The sequence below is a fragment of the Lepus europaeus genome, chromosome 3 (assembly GCF_033115175.1).
Source record: "Lepus europaeus isolate LE1 chromosome 3, mLepTim1.pri, whole genome shotgun sequence".
NCBI lineage: Eukaryota > Metazoa > Chordata > Mammalia > Lagomorpha > Leporidae > Lepus > Lepus europaeus.
The window spans coordinates 55,798,525-55,814,338 of record NC_084829.1 but is presented as its reverse complement, the minus strand read 5'-3'; the positions used below and the strand labels follow the sequence as shown (position 1 = coordinate 55,814,338).

The window sequence follows — 15,814 nt, the reverse complement described above, 5'->3', positions numbered from 1 at the left end:
TGTGTACTATTCAGACTTATGTGTGAGTCATAAAATCATAAAAAAAAATGCTTAAAAATATACAGTGTTCCTTCAATATACTCTAGGGTCTTATACTATAATAAAATATCTTAAAGTCAGAATAACTTCCCTATATCCCCTCTGCCTTAACATAACAGAACCAGAAACTAAATTCATGTAAATATTTTCATTTAATTCTAAATTGATAAAAATATATTTATAAGGTGCTAATAAAAACATTTCTATAAAATGATCAAATTCAATACAATAGAATATTTCTTCCTCAGGGCACATGCTCCAATGTTCAAGACCTAAAGATCATAAAAGTAACATTAAAAGGGTCAGCCTGGGGCCGGTGCTGGGGCATAGTGGGTAAAGCCTCCACCTGCAGTGCTGGCATCCCATATGGGCACCAGTTCTATTCTTGGCTGCTCCACTTCCAATCCAGACATCTGCTATGGTCTGAAAAAGAAGTAGAAGATGGCACAAGTCCTTGGGCCCTTCCACCTGCACAGAAGACCCAGAAGAAGCTCCTGGCTCCTTTCTTCAGATTTGCACAGCTCCGATGCAGCTAATTGGGGAGTAAACCAGTGGATGGAAGACTTTCTCTCTCTCTCTCTCTCTCTCTCTCTCTCTCTCTCTGCCTCTTCCTCTCTGTAACTCTCTTAAATAAATAAACCTTTAAAAACAAAAAGAAAGGGTCACTCATGGAAGAAAGAAGAAAAGAGCCTGGCTTTTTCCCAACCTTATTTCCATATATAAAACTCTTGCAGTTTGGATATTCTCATTTTCCATATAAAAAAAATCATGTTTGCATTAGCAGTAGTTTTCATCTGCCTTGTTAGCTTTGCAGCTCCAAGAACATTATCTATCCTTAAAAAACCTTTCTCGTCAGAATTTTATGCTGTCTCACTGTACTTCTTTCTATGCTCTTGTCAAATACGAGCCTTAGTCTTGCTCTGATATTCATCATATTTCAACTGTCTCAATATTTCCCCCCCACTTTCAATTTTGCCAGTGTGACAAGTTATGTTCATGTCCATTGGAAATCCCGTCTCCCACCCCTGCTTCAGCATTCCTTCACTAAAGCTCCTCTGATTTTTACCTCACTCTATACCAGGCCCCGCCAGTGATCGTATTCTAGAGCCAACATCTTGAACTTCTGCTTCCAATTTAATTCATTTTTTAAAAATGTTAATTATCCTACAATTGCCTTCCAAGAACTTCCCATCCTTCTGACCTTCAGTTGTGTATATACCTCAGAACACTCATTTTTACATTTCCTCCCAATCTTTGAATTGCCTTCTGAAGTTGGAGACTCTCTCCTGCCTGTATCACACTTCTAATAGATGAACATTCAAAATCACTCAATAAACATGTGTCTAAGAGCACCAGCTGGATATCATTCACTATTTAATCCCTTCATAATCAATTTTTACCACCCTATCTAAAACACTCCTATCGGCATACTCTTCCTGTCTTAAAATAAACACCCCTCTTATCCTTTTTCTTTTTCCAGGTATTGCTCTGTTTCTCTCTTTTCTAAAGCATACTTCTTTTAAAGACAGGTCTGTTTTCTAGCTACAGTTTCCCTCCTCCTATTTACCTGGGGGACTTTTTTTTCTGCCAACAGTTATTTGCATATTCATAACAACATCCACAGGCCATACAAAATTATCAACTTAAAAATCAGCCTGCTACAGATTTATTGAATTTTGAGTGCTGCCTGCAGTTGCCTTTGGAGGGCCAGATCAAATGATGTTGCAGGCCTCAAACAACCCATGAGCAGATGTTCAAACTCCAAACTCCACCTCAGATTTTGCCGTCAAGTTTACCACTCCATGGAAACCATTCTTTTTATTTTATTTTATTTTATTTTTTATTTGACAGGTAGAGTTATAGACAGTGAGAGAGAGAGAAAGACAGAGAGAAAGGTCTTCCTTCCGTTGGTTCACTCCCCAAATGGCCACTATGGCCGGCACTGCTCCGATCTGAAGCCAGGAGCCAGGTGCTTCTTCCTGGTCTCCCATGTGGTTGCAGGGGCCCAAGCACTGGGGCATTCCTCCAGGAGCAACCAGGACTAGAACCCAGCACCCATATGGGATGCCAGTGCTGCAGGCGGATTAACCAAGTGAGCCATGGTGCTGGCCCACCAATGAGTATATTGACATCAAATACACGAATCTGACTCTTAACCTGCTCCATCTCCTTCACTAAATCCTCTTTCAGGAGTTGTTTCTACATTGTTAATGAAAATAATGGCAGCCACATCCTTATATTAGCAATTCCATCTTTATAATTTCTTTGGATAAAAACTATGAAGTCAACCTTAGTTCCTTTCTTTTTCTTGCATTCCCATATGATCCACTAATATCAAACTATATCCAGATTCTCACATCTTCTACAATGTTCTATCAGCCATCATATATGTATGCATCCATTATCTTTTTATTGCATATTTTTCTAGAAGCCCCTAACTGGTCTTCCTACTGGGGCCTTTGATTATCTTCTGTCAGTTGTCACTAAAAATTCCAGAATTAACCTATAACCCACAGACCTTGATCAACCCATGACCAAAATCCCTCAGTAGTTTAATCTACCAAGGAGTAAGAGCCAAAGCCTTTGAAATTACCTACAGAGTTTTATAGGACTCACACCCTGTAATATTTATTATTTCATCTGCTATGCCACTTGCTTGCTCTTGCTTGTTCAGCCCCAGCTACACTGTCTTCTTTGCTGTTCCTCAAAACTCAACTCATATTCTTAGCTCAGGACTTTTAATTTGCTCTCTTTTCTGCCTCATATATCCTTTCTGCAGCTTTCCACATGGCTCATGCCCTTCTCTCTTTTAATTGTTACCTAGATATTAATTTTTCACAGCAATTCTGACCATCCTATTAAAATTAAAATCCACCCAACCAGACTTCCTTATCCTCACCTATTTTACCTTTTTTAGCACCCACTGATGTTTAGAACAAATAGATATAGATATAGACATAGATATAGATATAGATATAGATATAGATATAGATATAGATATAATAGTATTTATCCTGTTAAGGGTCTACATTACCAGGGGGATTCTTAGTAGTGAGCTAGGCCCTCATGGTCATACAGGGCCTCAATTCCCCCAATTGCATTGGGTATTGTTAGGTAATGGTTCACACTGGTCCTTTTCTAGGCATTTCCTTCTTAAAAAGAAAGTTGTCATATCAGGTTTCATACTTGGCCATGGATCAGCTCATATTCATCGCTGGCCTATATGAGTAAGGATTTTGATTCAAAGAGAGGTGCCTCGAAGGACATCCCTGGTCCAAAGTTTTCTCTGAAAACAACTACATTTTTTGTGGCCATTTTACATCATTTCAGTTTGTCCCTTCAACTAATCCTGTGTTCTTTGTAGCTTTTGTCCCTAAGTGCCCACCCCAAAACATTTTCTGCAGGGAAGCTTCTACCTTAGACTTTGTATCCAAATAAATTGACTCTATACATTCTTCAATTACAATGTCAGTTCCTACAGCATAGTGATTTTTGTTGTTGTGGTTACTTCTTTATCCCCACGGATTAGAACATGGTATAGGAAGGACGTGATTGGTGCTCAAAATAAATAAATGTGCCACTTTATTTGCTCTTTTAATTATTTCAGTGAAGAAATATTTTGTTGTTTTTAGTTTTATAGCACAGAACTTTGATATTGTAAATGGCTCAGAAGTATTTGTTCAATGAATGAATGAATGAATGAAATAAACATTATGCCAAACACTGAAGACACTATGATTCTTTCTTGGTAATCTCGTTGAGATATGGTTATTGTACTATGTGTTTTAATTTTAATTTCCTAGGAGAAACACAGCTAGAAGTGCAGAGTTGAAATTATAAACTAAATATTCTCTAGTTAACTCATATATGTGATTATACTTAGTGTTCCTGAATTTATTTGAATACCAACCTGCAACAATGTCCTGATTGAATCCATCTTCATAGTCTTCACCGAATGCTGCAACTTGATTAATTTGAGTATCCTGTATACAGACATCTTCAAATAAACTTTTCCAAATTTTAATGCAATCTGTTTTTGAAGGGTCACTGCATTGACAATTTCCCAAAATTGTTTCTTTCAGATTTTCTCTTAATGTTGTACACAATTGGCTCCCATCAAGTGTTTTGCAAAGTTCTGTTTCTCTCCCACAGGTTTTCTTGAAATTCTCATACAATACAGTACAGTGTTCAGATTCCAAGCAGGCATGTGCTGCTATGACACAGTCTCTCTTCTTTTCAGCCATTAATGATAGGTCTTTCTGGTGGAACCATTGTGTGACATTTGATTGTGAAAGCAAGTCAGAGTACAGGGCTGATTCTTCCATAGGTAAAGTATAAGAATGATGAAAAATTAAATAAATTCATTTACTTGTGATTTTTAAAATAACTATTCAAAAGTGCATAGATATCGTTTATAAATATTCCAACTATCAAAAACCATTGAAATATTTCAAGACAATCATGATAAGTGATGTTGAATTTTTAAAAATTGAAATATAAAACACTGATAATTTAGTTTCTATAGCTGCATAATATTAATGATCAATTTCCTTTAGTGATGTTTTATCCACATCATTTACTTTTATCTTTTTATTATATTGTGATAATGATTGACCGAAATTATGCTTAGTTTAAAATATTTATAAGCTAATTCATTACTTATGTAAATTTTTATGAAGTGTCATGTTTTCCTGGAATTGTACCTTTACTAAAGTGTTATCAACCTTTAAAATAATATCCCCCTTAAGAAGTTTTATTAGACAGTTATTTTTCCTAATTCTCCTTTCTTCTCCTAAAAACCTTGATTTCATAGACATACATTTATGTCTGCATTTTATACATAGTAAAGATTTTTTTTCACATGCAAGTACCAGTTTTCACCCCTTTGTGTTATATTGCCGATAAGCCTAATAAGTGATAAGCCCAATAAGAGAGCCAATAAGACCAGAATTATATAAACTTTACAGAAAGAAGATAAGAAAACCATCTTAAACGTGACTCCAGGTAAGCTTAACTTAGGCTTTCAGAGTTCTACAGTCTAATTATAAAATATTTTGTCTTCCTGTGGGGCACTCCAATAAAACCTGAGCAATGAAAACCACCTTGACCTTAATAATCTTTCTGCAGCCAAAATAATGCTTCTTTTTTCTAGAGTATCCTTTTATTTTTTTTTAATTTAAAAGATTTCTTAAATGAATGTTACCTATACTTTAGCTTTTTTAAATGCCTCGTATTTTTGCCAGATGAAGAAAATATAATTAAACAATGTGGAAATGTTGACTCACAAACACCTATGGCACCCATACAAACGTTATTCAGGGTTACAGCCTCTGGTGTGCATACATTTTGAGACATATACTAATGTAATATTTCTCAAATAGCACCTCACAATTAATTAATATAATTATATAAATTAGGCTCCTCATCTAGAACAGAGACCGCCTCTTGTATCCTTAATAGCCAGTTTGTATGTTCAGACTTAGATGAAGATGTATGTAAAAGAGTGTTGTTTTCATATAATAAGCTCCTTTTCATTAATAGTTATATGTGTTGGAACACACTGCAAATCTTCCTAAATATCTGCCTATTTTATAGCATATACATGTATAAACTGGAAGTGAATACATCAGAAGTAAGTCAGACTACATTAACTAATTGGGTTAAATGTCAATCTCTGTTTTCACTTAACAAAGAACAGAGACTCTGTTATCCATCTTTATACCCTGCAGGTTCACACAATGTTTACACATTAATTGAATAATAAGCATTTTATAAATTTCAAAATGATGAGAAGCTTAAACTTTTTAATTAATTAAAACATTTATGCTACATATTTATAGATTATGTTGGGCACAATGTTGGCTAGTTTAGCATATGCATAAGAAAATAGGGGCCAGAGGCCCCTGCTGCAGTAGGTTAATCCTCCACCTGCAGTGCCGACATCCTATATGGGCACTGCTTCTAGTCCCTGCTGCTTCTCTTCCTATCCAGCTCCCTGCTATGGCATAGGAAAGCAGTAGAAGATGGCCCAAGCACTTGGGCCCCTGCACCCACATGGGAGACCTGGAGGAAGCTCCTGGCTCCTGGCTTCAGATCGCCTCAGCTCCAGTCCATTGTGGCCATTTGTGGAGTGAACCAGTGGGTGGAAAACCTTTCTCTCTCTCTCCCTCTCCCTCTCCCTCTCCTTCTCCCTCTCCCTCTCACTGTCTGTAACTCTACCTCTCAAATAAATAAGTTTTTTTTAAAAAAAAAAAAAAACTTTTTAAAAAAATAGGGGCCGGTGTTCTGGCACAATGCACCAAGCCACTGCTTCTGTCGGCAACCCATATCAAAACACTGGTTCAAGTCCTGGCTTCTCCACTCCAGGTGTGTTCCCCGGATAATGTGCCTGTGAAGGCACCAGAAGATGGCCCAAGTACTTGGGCCTATCCTGCCTAAGTGGGAGACACAGATGTAGTTCCAGGCTCCTGGTTTCATCTTGGCCCAGTTCTGGCCATCGTAGCCATTTAAGGAGTGAAATACCAGATGGAAGATCTTTTTCTCTCTGCATCTCTCTGTCACTCTGTCTTTCAAATAAACACTTTTAAAAAAATAGAAACAGATGTCAAACCCTGTTTTCTTAAGATTTATTCATTTTATTTGAAAGAACTACAGAGAGAGCAGGAAAGAGAGAGAGAGAGGGAGAGAGATCTTCCATCCACTGGTTCACTATCCAAATGGCTTTAACTGCCAGGGCCAGGCTAGGCAGAAGTCAGAATCCAGGAGCTTCATCCAGTCTCCCACATGGGTGCAGAGGCCCAAGCACTTGGACCATCTTCTGCTGCTTTTACAGGCACAAGAGCAGGGAGTTGGAACTGAATTGGAGCAACCTTGGAGCAACCGGGACTTGAAACAATGTCCATATCTTATGCTGGCACTTCAGACCACAGCTATGGCTGTCATGTCACAGCAGCAGCCCCAGAACCTGATTTTCTTAGAACAGTGTATGACTATACATGCTGGGGAGCATTTTAAGAAGGTAAAAGAGAAATAGATATGCTGATGGATGATCCAAGGTTTTGTGAAGGATGCTACAGTTGAGATAGAAGGAATGGTAAGATTTTAATTGTAAGAAATCTTTGTTACAAGACATCAGCCAAATGTTCTTTGTAGACCTAGGAAACTGTTGAGATCCACCATTTTGAAGTGCACTTGTGATATAATTTGGGCTTTCTGCTCTTGATTTTGTACTTATGAAACTCTAATTTACTATAAAGTTTTTGTTTGCCTAGTTTATAAATATTACCACATGGTAGCATTTCATAAATTTCTGTTGTGGAAAAATCAACTTTAGTTTGTGAACCAGTTTCAGTTTAACTTCAAAATTTGTAAATCCTTGTTGACTCTTAACAATATTTTGTCAAAACCTGGTATAATTGGATGGATATTGAGATAAAAATTGTCAGGATGGTGCTGTGGCGCAGTGGGTTAATCCCCCTCCTGCGGCATCAGCATCCCAGATGGGAGCTGGTTCTAGTCCTGGCTGCTCCTCTTCCTATCCAGCTTTCTCCTATAGCCTAGGAAAGCAGTAAAAGATAGCCCAAGTACTTGGGCCCCTGCACCCATGTGGAACACCAGGAAGAGGCTCCCAGCTCCTGGCTTCTGAACAGACCAGCTGTGGACATGGGGGCCATTTGGGGAGTGAACCAGCAGATGGAAGACCTGTCTCTGCCTCTCCCTCTCTCTGTCTGTAACTCTACCTCTCAAATAAATAAACAAAACCTTCAAAAAAATTGTCTTACTGGCTTAAAACAAAATTCAACAATATTTTAACAATTATTTTAACATATTTACATCAGCCTACTTCAATTTCAATCTGAAACTACTAGATCTGCTAATCAACACACTAATGTTGTTATCCTATTTGATTTCTTATCTTTTTAATTGTTGACTATCTTCTTTGTTGTCCCCTCATTGACTTCAAAAATATCATTTTATTTAGCTTCCCCACCCTGGCTCCTGCCATTCTTCAACTAGATACTGACATTATTTTGATTTATTTATTTATTTTTTTAATTTGAGAGATTGGGGAGGGGGAGAAATTGACAAAGAGTTCCCATACACTGATTCATTCCCCAAGGGCTAGGGCTTGGCTGTGCCCAAGGTGGGAATTGGGAACTGAGGTCCCTCACACATATGGCAGGGGCACAAGTACTTCAGCCTCCATCACTCTACTGGTAAAAAGCTAGAGTCAGGATGCACAGGAACCCAGGCTTCTTAACCAATATCTTAAACATTAGGCCAAATGCTGGCCCGAAAAACACTTTTCTTGTCACTTTATATCATTGGCCAATTTTGTCCTCCTTATGTTTTTATAACTTACAAACCTTTGACTCCAAAACCTATACATTTAAATTTCTCTCCTCAGCAACCCTGCTTTCAATTGTCAACTAGATGGGGCATGTTCCCTCTTTTTCTAAACAATTTAATTTTTTTTTTATCATAAGAAACTTCAAACAAAATACTAACATATCTAACCAGAATGTTCCAAAATTTATCTCATATATAAGATTTCCAAAACACAATTCATTGGGGGAAGGTGTTTTGTTCAAGTGTCTGGCCTTGCACTTAACATACCCACACCCCTATTGGGGTGCTTGTGTTTGTTTTCTGACTCTGGCTCTTGACTCTAGTCTCCTGAAAATGCAGACCTTGAGGGGTAGCAGTTTATGGCTCTGGTAATTGGATTCTTGCCACTCACGGGGAGGACCTGGATTGCAACCCCAGCTAGTGGTTTCAGCCACAGCCACTGCAGGAAACGAAGAATCAGTAAGACTCTCTGGCCGTCACTTGGGCTCTCAGCACATGAGTCCTGTCCCTAATCCTATGCTTCCTTCTTTATTTCTTGTCTCATGATACATCAATACCTTTATCTCAGGCCAACAACTTGCTTACATGCCTAACACATTTCATTTTACTCTTCACATCAACTGTTTACCGATTCCTATTGATTATAAATTATCAATATACTTTAAATATATTTTCCCCTTATAATTTTCAGTTAAGGAATGCATCAACTCCCATCCAATTATTTTGATTTGTTTTAACTGAAATCCCTTGCCTTCATCTTTCTATTTCTTCCATTCCATCCTCTACAATACTGTGACCTCATTTGAAAGCTGATTCTGCATTTCTCTGTTTAGAATGCATAATATCTCTTTTTAACAACAGTTTAAATCCTAATCACTTTAGAAGGGAATGTGAGTTAGCTTTTCTTCTTTTCTTAAACATCTGGTTTCTTCCTGGCATCATCTCCTAGTGCTTTTCCATTCTCAGTCTAGCTTAACAAAGAACTTGTTGCTTACCAAATGTATTCTGCTTTATTTTATTTCCTCCTTTAAAACATCTCATTTGTTTTACTTTCTTAATGAAGTTAACTCACTTTAAAGGGCCCAGGTCCATCAATTCTTCTGTGAAGCCTTCTGAGTCACCGTTATTTCTTCCTCTACAACTTAAAGTACTTTTTATATGTTGTGTGTTTATATCATATTCCTTGTATCACATTGTAAGGTGATATTTGGGAATTATTTTGAGTAAGAATAGAGATCAGGGGCCAACATTGTGACACTGAAGGTTAAACCACCATCTGCAATGCCAGCATCTCATATGAGAAACAGTTCGAGTCTTGGCTGCTCCGCTTCTGGTACAGTTCCCTGCTAATGCACCTGGGAAAGCAGTAAAAAACGGCCCGAATATTTGAGCCCATGCACCCACAAGGGAGATACAGATGGTGTTCCTGGCTCCCGGCTTCAATCTGGCCAAGCCAGGCCATCATGGCCAGTTGGGGAGTGAACCAGAGGATGGAAGCTCTCTTTCTCTGTCTCTCCTTCTCTCTCTAAATCTCTGCCTTTCAAGTAAATAAATAAATCTTTAAAAAAATAGAATCAAGATCAGACAAAATATGTTCTCTGTTTATATTGATCTAATCATTAAGTGAGGTATCTAGGAGATACAAATTATTTGGAAATTAACTTTCTAAATAAATCATAACAGGAAGTCAAATGGGGAAGGGGTACATTCTGAATTAGATAAAATCTACAGAACTAAGAAGGAAATGAATAGTACTAAATTCCTTTTTAAATTTAGATCTTTTTTATTACTAATGACACACAGAAAAAGTAAAGAATGAAGATCAAATGAGAAAGAAAGAGAGCATCTAAATAAAAGTAAAGGCAGAATTATAACTCTTAGACATTCAAAATAACAATTAGGGAATATTAGGAGCAAATTTAGTGGGAATGCAGAAACCAAAGAAAGAAAAAGGAAATTAAAAGTAAAAATTCAACATAAATCCAGCTGGGGCCGGCGCCCTGGTTCACTTGGTTAATCCTCCGCCTTGTGGCGCTGGCATCCCATATGGGTGCCAGGTTCTAGTCCCAGCTGCTCCTCTTCCAGTCCAGCTCTCTGCTGTGGCCAAGGAGTGCAGTGGAGGATGGCCCAAGTGCTTGGGCCCCTGCACCCACATGGGAGACCAGGAAGAGGCACCTAGCTCCTGGCTTCAGATCGGCGCAGCACCGGCCTTAGTGGCCATTTTGGGAGTGAACCAATGGAAGGAAGACCTTTCTCACTGTCTCTCTCTCACTGTCTAACTCTATCTGTCAAAAAAAAAAAAATTCAACATAAATCCAGCAAATGGAAGACAAAAACTACTCACATTCACTCAAGATTAAATAGGTAACTGGACTATTCCTATAACATACACACAGAGTTTACATTTTTATAACTTTCAAAGAAAAATGGTCTAGGTATCTTCACTGACTAAATCAATCATTTAAGGAAGATATGATATCAATTGTTTGTACACTGACTGTTCTAGAATAGAGGAGAGGTAGAAAGACACTACAATCAATTTTAAAAGGTCAACAAAATCTACCTAAGAGAACCCAACAATATCCTGAGTGAGCAATGATGTATCAAAATAACATTATCAATTTGAAACTGACAATCTGTGAAAAGAATACGATGAGCAGGAGTTCACCTTGGCATGAAAGGACTGGATCAACATTAAAAGTCCAATAATTAAATTTTAAAATCATAACCATTTTGATAGTCAAATATTGCAAAATTAAACATCCAGTTATCTGTTCTTGATTTTTAGAAATCTCTAAGTAAGCTAGAAAATAGAAAAGAATTTCCTCAGCCTAATAAGTGGAAGAAGGATGATTGTGAAGAGAATTAAAAAGTACATTAAAACAGATGCATTCCCAGGCTGATCACTTTTCAGAGAGCATATATAGGATCAATAAGGACCTGAAAATCGTTAGCTTTAAAACTGTGTAATCTTTCAGAAAGTCTTTGGGTATCCTCAAGGGAACATGCAGACTATTTTGTTTACCATTATTGCTGTGTCAGTCAGATTAAATGCCCCTATACAAAGGCAATATGTGATAGGTAATTTATTATATTTTTGTCTCTGCTGGGAGATTCTGAATTCCATAACATTAGAGATTGTATTTATTTGTCTGCTATTATCTAGGTATTGCCAACATCTACAATAAACACAATAAATCCCAATGATTCAAACAGTCGGAGATTTTGGCTGGCAATTGCAGAAATATGTCCTGTAGTTACTGAGATTCAAGGTGAATAGAACTCTGTCACCTCAACTATTAACCAATTTACAAAAAATGAGTTAACCAAACTACGCAGATTTGGTTGATTTTGGAATTGTAATTTTCTCTTTTCTGACTGTAAACTTTCCACATTACAAAATATTACCTGATTTATTGATGCATTTTTTCCCAAACAATTTTTTCACAGTACAATAGAAGTCATCAGTGCAGAGACACTGCATAAATTGTAAATTGCTTTCCACTAAGGAGTGGATACTCAGAACACAGTGTGATGAATTTCTCATCTTGCAGGGGTCACCTGGAATACAACAAATATATAGTAATCCAGATATTAATTTCAATATAATTTCTTAGTCTCTTCAAGAATTATCATATTAATCTCTGTAATTAATTACTATATAAAGATTATTTGGGCCAGCACAGTGGTGTAGAAGGTTAAGCCTCCACCTATAATACTGTCATCCCATATGAGTGACATTCAAGTCCAGGATGCTCCACTTCTCTTTCTCTTTTTTTTTAAGATTTATTTATTTATTTGAAAGGCAGAGTTACAGAGAGGCAGATGTGGAGGCAGAGGCAGAGACAGAGAGAGAGAAGTCTTTCGCCCACTGGTTCACTTCCCAGATGGCTGCAATGGCCGGAGTTATGCCTATCCAAAGTCAGGAGCCAGGAGCTTCTTCTGAGTTTCTCACATGGGTGCAGGGGTCCAAGGGTTTGGGTCATCTTCTACAGCTTTCCGAGGCCATAGCAGAGAACTTGGATTGGAAGTGGAGCAGCTGGTACTCAAACTGGCGCCTATTTTGGATGTCGGTACTGCAGGTGGTGGCTTTACCAGCTATGCCATATTGCCGGTCCCTGCTCCACTTCAGATCCAACTCTCTGCTATGGCCTGGGAAAGCAATAGAAGATGGCCCCAGCACCCATGTAGGAGACCCAGAAGAAGTTTCTGGCTCCTGGCTTTGGTCTGTCCCAGCCCTAGCTGTTGTGGCCATCTTGGCAGTGAACCAGCAGATGGAAGATCACGATTTCTCTCTCTGTCTCTCTCTCTCTCTGCCTTTTATATAAATAAATCTTAAAAAAAGAAAGATAATCTGAAATTCCTACAAGATGTCCATATAAGTAATGTTTTAAGCAACACATTTATTTTTACTATATTTTGCAAGAAGACACTTACTAAAATATATTAAAACTTTTTGTATTTTAAAATAACTTTGTTCTCATACAGAATGCCAATTTTAGTTCAGTAATACTCAAAGCTGTCCTTGCACAAGGTGACCAAAATGTTTTGTAGTCTTAGCTGTTTTGCCTGCTTACCTAAATTGCTCAGCTATTTGTGTTAAGTTGCTAGTTTATTTCCCATGTCATTCTAAGATTTTATTAAGAAATATGCAGGTGATTTAAATTTATTATTTTTTAAAGGTTTATTTCATTACTTGAAAGTCAGAATTTTACAGAGAGAGAAGTCTTCCATCTGCTGGTTCACTCCCCAGATGGCTGCAACGGCCAGAGCTATGCCAATCCAAAGCCAGGAGCCAGGAGCTTCCTCCAGGTCTCCCATGTGGGTGCAGGGGCCCAAGGACTTGGGCCATCTTCTACTGCTTTCCCAGGCTAGATTGGAAGTGTAGCAGCCGGGACATGAAGCAGCGCCCATATGGGATGCCGGCACTGCAGGTGGCGGCTTTACTCGTTACACTACGCCGGCCTCTAACTTTTTATTTATTATAAGAAACTGAGTGATTATGGCAACCACAGAGTATTCAATAAGTATTATTGACTAAATTAATGCGTTTTTTATAATTATCAATATTTTATTTTCTGCTTTAATTTAAAAAGCCATATCCTTCTACCTGAGAATTTCTTTTATTAGTTATTCTGAGTAGAATTTCTTGAGTTCATTTCATTCGTGCATTTGAGAATATTTCAACTTCATATACAGAATAACTATGCAAATATTTTAATTTATAATAGATGTTTTGCTATTTCTATTTTGAAATACATAAATAAGTTATAATTCATGACACACTAAATGAGATGTTCTAAGAACAAATTTTATATTGCCTTATAGTGTAATAAGGTATCTGGTTATCAAAACAAATAGATTTTTTTCATCCTCTGTTCCATCTTTTTTTGTAGGTAACATTTAAAATGTTTTATTTTAAAAAAATTTTATTAATATAAAGAGAACAGATCTTATGCATCATATAAGTACAATTCCAAGACAATCATATTTCCCTCACTCCCATTCTCTCCCCCAATATTCCTCTCTCCCCCTGTCTCCTCACTTCATCAGTTTTTGTAAAGGCGCAATTTTATATTTACAGACTGAATTCACCACTATTCACAATACTCAACAAGTACAATTACTGTGTTACTTGAGCAAATTACAACTTTGAAACTGTTTTTCTTGAACACTGATATTAATGTTGAACTATATATCTTTTTTTTTTTTAACTTTTATTTAATGAATATAAATTTCCAAAGTACAGCTCATGGGTTACAATGGCTTCCCCCTCTCAAAACTTCCCTCCCACCCACAACCCTCCCCTTTCCCGCTCCCTGGAGTGTGAATATCCATGGACTTCCTTAAATATGTAGAAGAGAAGGAATTGTCTCCACCTTCCCCACGCCCTTTGTGATCCATTGAGGTTATGTTGTTGACTAGGAGCTCACTGGTGGTCATTGTGCACATTGGCATTTTTAGAACCACAATTTTTGCTTCTTAACCCAATATACCCCACCTTACACCTTTTGGGTGGTAAAGGAATCTCATGAAGATAGGTAGGGGTCATGATCAGTACAGAATTTACTCTTCATGAAGCGAATGGAGAAATTATGAGTCATGGAAGAAAAGATTTTTATTTTCCCTTCTGGTTTCTGTAACTGAATATCCAGAAAGTTTATTGGATTTGTAGATTATCGTAATATTCAAAATGCAAGACAATTTTTCATTATGTTAGTGTACTATTTTTGAGTACTCTGGCATAATAATATGAAAGAAATGTTCTACTATATGAGAATAATCAGTTTAGTATATCTATTTTTAGTAAAGGAAAGCTTACTGTATTTTTTCATTTAATATTTATTGAGATCCTTGAATACCCAAGAAATAGTTTTTTTCTTCTTAGGCAAATACTAGTCACTTTCTAATCTTCAATTCTCTCTCTCAGTAACCTCCCCTCAAATGTTTAGAAGGTAGGACAAGTTAAAAGCAAAAATATGTTTTGTTTGTGACACAGTTGGAATGGAAAATAGTATATATGTTGCAAAAACATAAAATGTGCAATATCATGTGAGAAAGATAGCAATTATCCTGAATGTTTTTCTATTTTATCATCATTATATTAACATATATGCAAAATAACATCTTACTTGAAACATAATTGCTGTGGTTCTTAGAAGTATGCATGAAATATGATACATGGTGAGATAATAATCTAAAATTTTCAGAAAATTGTCTTCAATGTTATTACATCAGTTTTCATTAGTATTGAATATCCTTTTCTAATTAAATTCACTAATAAATGATTAAATGTGAACCATTGAAACAACAAGTGTGAGCAAGGTTTTTATTGCAAAAGTAATTTTGACCTTAAGGTATTGAAAGAAAATATCAAAACCCACTTTTAATTCAGGAAAAAAAGTATTTGAGAGTTTATTTTAGCAACTTGTTTTACCTGAAGCATTGCAGGCATCTTCCATTATTCTCCATGTTTGTTCACATCCATCCACATCACTTAGGCATTTCTCTCTTAAAAGTGTACAATCATTGAATTGGGAAGTAGGTTCATTTTCCAACCTTAGCCCCATAGCTTGTATAACAAAAACAGCAAAACAAGTTTGCAGTATTCCAGTTTGGCAGCCATTTCCTCCCATACCTGAGTTGTTAATGATAAAGAGCAGAATTATGGACAAGAAAACATGATAAAATTATTATAAGATTGAAATGAATTTTAACCTTCCCCTTAGATAGAGGTCTGAATGTTGTAATTGTTCCCCCTTTCTCACTACTTACTCATTATTCATTCTTCAACATAACTTTTTCAACATAATTTTATGAATATTGCTCCATAGAAATTACTCTTTAAAATATTTCTCAGGGGCTGGTGCCACGGCTCAATAGGCCTGCGGTGCTGGCACATCGGGTTCTAGTCCTGGTCAGGGCA

At 36.9% G+C, this 15,814-nt stretch overlaps 1 protein-coding gene across 1 annotated transcript in view; it reads right to left on the bottom strand.

Moving 5' to 3' along the window:
• Positions 1-15,524, bottom strand: part of GFRAL (GDNF family receptor alpha like) — a 52,448-nt gene extending 36,924 nt beyond the window's left edge. The window contains exons 1-2 of the mRNA XM_062187217.1: positions 15,326-15,524; positions 11,797-11,949 (exon numbers count right to left, since the gene is read on the bottom strand). Of these exons, the coding sequence (XP_062043201.1) occupies positions 11,797-11,949; positions 15,326-15,524 (352 nt within the window). The remainder of the gene's footprint in view (positions 1-11,796; positions 11,950-15,325) is intronic.
• Positions 15,525-15,814: the final 290 nt, after the last annotated feature.